This window comes from Clarias gariepinus, chromosome 2, assembly GCF_024256425.1.
Source record: "Clarias gariepinus isolate MV-2021 ecotype Netherlands chromosome 2, CGAR_prim_01v2, whole genome shotgun sequence".
NCBI classification, from domain to species: Eukaryota; Metazoa; Chordata; class Actinopteri; order Siluriformes; family Clariidae; genus Clarias; species Clarias gariepinus.
In genome coordinates, this window is record NC_071101.1 from 51,305,001 (window position 1) to 51,310,000 (window position 5,000).

General features: G+C 41.3%; 1 protein-coding gene across 1 annotated transcript in view; it reads left to right on the forward strand.

Annotated features, from left to right (window-relative positions):
- LOC128541638 (adenylate cyclase type 3-like) overlaps positions 1–5,000 on the forward strand; it is an 11,812-nt gene that overhangs the window by 5,196 nt on the left and 1,616 nt on the right. Inside the window, exons 10-16 of the mRNA XM_053512156.1 lie at positions 515–676; positions 922–1,033; positions 2,737–2,853; positions 2,945–3,216; positions 3,295–3,376; positions 3,513–3,671; positions 3,863–4,009. Of these exons, the coding sequence (XP_053368131.1) occupies positions 515–676; positions 922–1,033; positions 2,737–2,853; positions 2,945–3,216; positions 3,295–3,376; positions 3,513–3,671; positions 3,863–4,009 (1,051 nt within the window). The remainder of the gene's footprint in view (positions 1–514; positions 677–921; positions 1,034–2,736; positions 2,854–2,944; positions 3,217–3,294; positions 3,377–3,512; positions 3,672–3,862; positions 4,010–5,000) is intronic.

Genomic DNA, 5,000 nt, shown 5'->3' on the forward strand with positions numbered 1-5,000 from the left:
AGGGAGTAGGAACCAGGGTAAGCTTGGAATGGGGTCAGAAACAGGTAGGAACGTGGGTAAGGATTAAGGGTTGGGGAATAGTGGGTAGGCAATAGGGGTAGAGAATAGGAAAGAGGAGTAGGAAACAAGGAGTAGTGAACAGGAGGTAGGGATCATGGGGTTAGGGAATAGAGGTAAGGAAAAAGGAGTAGGGGTGGGGAGTAGGGGTGGGGGATGGGGTTCAGAAAGTAGGCAGGTAGGGCTGAGGGTGTAAAGATGAGGGGGCAGGGATGGGGGGTAGGGGTACTTGTTGTATTATTACATTATCATCAGGGCCAGAGAATCACAGTGTTTATTAACAAACTAAAGTGCGAACTGTGGATTGTTTCGTGTGAAATAAATCCAAGTTATGTTCATTCCTAAGGTAAGGCTAAAGTACTAAAGTACTGAATTATACTGTTTTTGGTCCTGGACATCTGACCATAACAACACTTCCTGATTTTCATTCTCTCTCTCTCTCTCTCTCTCTCCGAAGGATGAAGGAAAAGAGCATCACGACTCTGTCCCTCCGCTTTGTTGATTCCGAGCTCGAGTCTCGTTACTCAGCAGAGAAAGAGCGTCAGACCGGAGTTGCATTCAGCTGCAGCTGCATTGTTCTCCTCTTCACCTCCGTCATGGAAATTCTCATCGATCCACAGTGAGTCAGCCATACACACACAAACACACACAACATAGTCACATTCCTATAGACAATATGTTCACTGCCATGTGTAATATTTAATAGTGCCCTCTGTTGGAGGTGAGTGTGAAGTGCTTTTATCCACCTGTGGGTGGAACTACAGTAGTAAAAACCTGATGTACTGTATTAAACACTGAGACTACATATAATGCTAGCAAAAGTTCTAAACATGCAAAACTCTTTTTGTTCTTGTCTCTGGATAGGTTGACAGTAAACTACGTGACGTTGGTGGTGGGTGAAGTGCTGCTCCTCATCCTCACCATCTGCTCACTGGCTGCCATTTTCCCACGAGTATGGCACGAATGTTATATTTTTGTGTCTTTATTCTGGATGTGCATGAGACTTTTCTTTGTATGATGTCCCGATTGGTTATGGTTAGGCTGGGGGCAGAGCTAGTGCTTTTAGCATTAATTAGCCAAAACAATGTGTTAAACAGTGATGATGATAAGAAAGGTTGATGCAGATGGTGACATAATTACAATGAAGATGAAGGTAGTAAAGATATTAATGTAAATGATGATGATGATAAAGGTGGTGAGGATAATGATGAACAATTATGGCAATAATGATTAAAATGTTGTAGGTGATAAAGATAGTAATTATGTAGATGATGATGATGATGAAGATAATGATGATGATGATGAAGATAATGATGATAATGAAGAAAAACAAGATAAAAGTAGTGATGATGTAGATGATGTTAATGATGATGATGATAAAGATTAAGGTAGTGATGAAGAAGATAATCATGATAAAGGTAGTAATAATGTAGATGATGATGATAAATTTGATGATGATGATGATGATAAGGGTAGTAATGTAGATGATGATGATGGTGATGATAAAGGTAGTATTAATGATTATGATGATAAAGTTGTTAATGATGATGATGATAAAGGTAGTAATAATGATTATGATGATGATGATGATGATAGTTGTTGATGATGATGATGATGAAGGTAGTAATAATGTAGATGATGATGATGATGAAGGTAGTAATAATGTAGCTGATGATGATGATGAAGGTAGTAATAATGTAGATGATGATGATGATGAAGGTAGTAATAATGTAGATAATGATGATGATGATGATAAAGTTGATGTTGATGATGATGATGATAAAGGTAGTAATAATGTAGATGATGATGATGATGATGATAGTTGTTGATGATGATGATGATGAAGATGATGATAAGGGTAGTAATGTAGATGATGATGATGGTGATGATGAAGGTAGTAATAATGTAGATGATGATGATGATGAAGGTAGTAATAATGTAGCTGATGATGATGATGAAGGTAGTAATAATGTAGATGATGATGATGATGAAGGTAGTAATAATGTAGATAATGATGATGATGATGATAAAGTTGATGTTGATGATGATGATGATAAAGGTAGTAATAATGTAGATGATGATGATGATGATGATAGTTGTTGATGATGATGATGATGAAGATGATGATAAGGGTAGTAATGTAGATGATGATGATGGTGATGATAAAGGTAGTAATAATGATTATGATGATGATGATGATGATGATGATGATGATAAAGTTTTTAATGATGATGATGATGATGATGATGATAGTTGATGATGATGATGATGATGATGATGAAGGTAGTAATAATGTAGATGATGATGATGATGAAGGTAGTAATAATGTAGATGATGATGATGATGAAGGTAGTAATAATGTAGATAATGATTATGATGATGATAAAGTTGATGTTGATGATGATGATGATAAAGGTAGTAATAATGTAGATGATGATGATGATGATGATAAAGTTGATGATGATGATGATGATAAAGGTAGTAATAATGTACATGATGAAAAATATAGTGATGATGATGATTAAGATGATGATGATGATGAAAATGAAGCTAGTAATGATGATGATTAGGATGATGATGATGATTAGGATGATACATTGTTTATGATGATGATGAAAATGAAGCTAGTGATGATGATGATGATGACAATGATGGTTCTGATGTTACGTTTTGCATCAGCTCTTCTCGGAGAAGCTGGTGTTGTTCTCCATGTGGATCGATCGGACACGCTGGGCGCGGAACACCTGGGCTATGGCGGCCATCTTTGTTCTGGCTATGGCTGAGGTGGCTGACATGGTGAGAAAAAATCTCCCTTCAGTGTTTTTCTTGTTCTTATTCATCGAGGTCTAATGTGTGTGTGTGTGTGTGTGTGTGTGTGTGTGTGTAGCTGAGCTGTGTCCAGCCCACTGTCATTCTGTCCAACACCACTTCAGGTTTAACGCTCAGGTTTCTAGGTGATGGTGGTTGTGTTGAAAACCCCCATCACTACAGCTTCATAGCCGTGCTGTCGCTCGTAGCAACCATAATGCTAGTTCAGGTCAGTCACCTCATTAAGCTCGCGCTAATGGCACTCATCACCGTGGCAACCGCTATAGTGGACATCTACAGCTGGAGTACCATTTATGAAATCTACGACATCTTACGCTTCATTAACTACAGGTGAGGGTGTGGTCTTAGTCCATCTGTGCAGAATAACTACTACAACTGCCTGAATGGTGTGTGTGTGTGTGTGTGTAGGGCTGCCCTGGTTCCTTCTAAATATCTGATGACGGTGATGATCATTGTGATGATGATTTGCTTCTACTACTTTGCTCGGCATGTATGTCTTTCTCTCTCTCTCACACACACACACACACACACACACACACACACACATACTAATATAGGATAATTTTTAACTTTATGGACATAATTTTACGTCTCTTTCCTACATTCTCTCCGTGTCCCTCTCTCAGGTGGAGCGTCAGTCGCGTAAGTTGTTTGTGTGGAAGATTGAGGTTCATGATCAGAAGGAGAGAGTGTATGAGATGAGGACGTATAACGAGGCTCTGGTCACTAACATGCTGCCAGAACACGTGGCCAAACACTTTCTGGGCTCCAAGAAAAGAGACGAGGTGTGAGACCACTGGACGCAACCATAACCTACCACACTGCTTACAGACCACCTTAAAACACTACCACCAGAACAGAGCAGACCCCTGACACACCACCCAACAGGACATACTTTCAAACCTCATGATAAAGTCTAATGATAAAGTTTGAAAATGAAAAACGTATGCATTGTGTGTGTGTGTGTGTGTGTTAGGAGCTGTACAGTCAGGCGTATGAAGAGATCGGTGTGATGTTTGCATCCATCCCAAATTTCTCCGATTTCTACACAGAGGAGAGCATCAACAACGGCGGCCTCGAGTGTCTGCGCATCCTCAACGAGATCATCTCCGACTTCGACAGCGTCAGTGTCTCACTCTCACTCTGTCTCACTCTCAATCACCCTCCCAGTATCTCTCTCACTCTCAATCACCCTCCCAGTCTCTCTCACTCTGTCTCACTCTCAATCACCCTCCCAGTCTCACTCTCGCTATGTCTCACTCTCAATCACCCTCCCAGTCTCGCTCTGTCTCACTCTCAATTACCCTCCCAGTCTCACTCTGTCTCACTCCCAATCACCCTCCCAGTCTCACTCTCGCTCTGTCTCACTCTCAATCACCCTCCCAGTCTCACTCTGTCTCACTCTCAATCACCCCCCAGTCTCGCTCTGTCTCACTCTCAATCACCCTCCCAGTCTCACTCTGTCTCACTCTCAATCACCCTCCCAGTCTCACTCTGTCTCACTCTCAATCACCCTCCCAGTCTCTCTCTCGCTCTGTCTCACTCTCAATCACCCTCCCAGTCTCTCTCTCTCACTCTGTCTCACTCTTGCTCAGTCTCCCTCCAGCTCACTCTGCTAGTCACAATCTCACTCTGTCTCACTCTTTCCTACCCTGCCAGTCACAATCTCTCTTTGTCTCACTTTTGCTCTTTTTCACCCTGCCAGTCACAATCTCTCTTTGTCTCACTTTTGCTTTGTCTTACTCTTTCTCACCCTGCCAGTCACAATCTCTCTCTGTCTCACTTTTGCTTTGTCTCACTCTTTCTCACCCTGCCAGTCACAATCTCTCTCTGTCTCACCTTTGCTTTGTCTCACTCTTTCTCACCTTGCCAGTCACAATCTCTCTCTCTGTCTCACTCTTGCTTTATCCTACTCCTTCTTACCTAATTCTTACCTAAACTTTTATTTGGTCTCACACTTACTTACTATGCCACTCTGCCTTCATCTTACCCTGTCTCACTATCACCCACCCTGTACGTCTAAATCTCCCACTCTGCCTCACTCTCACTCTGTCTCACTCTCACTCTGTCTCACTCTCACTTATCCAGTCTTCCTAAATCTCTTTCTTTGTCTA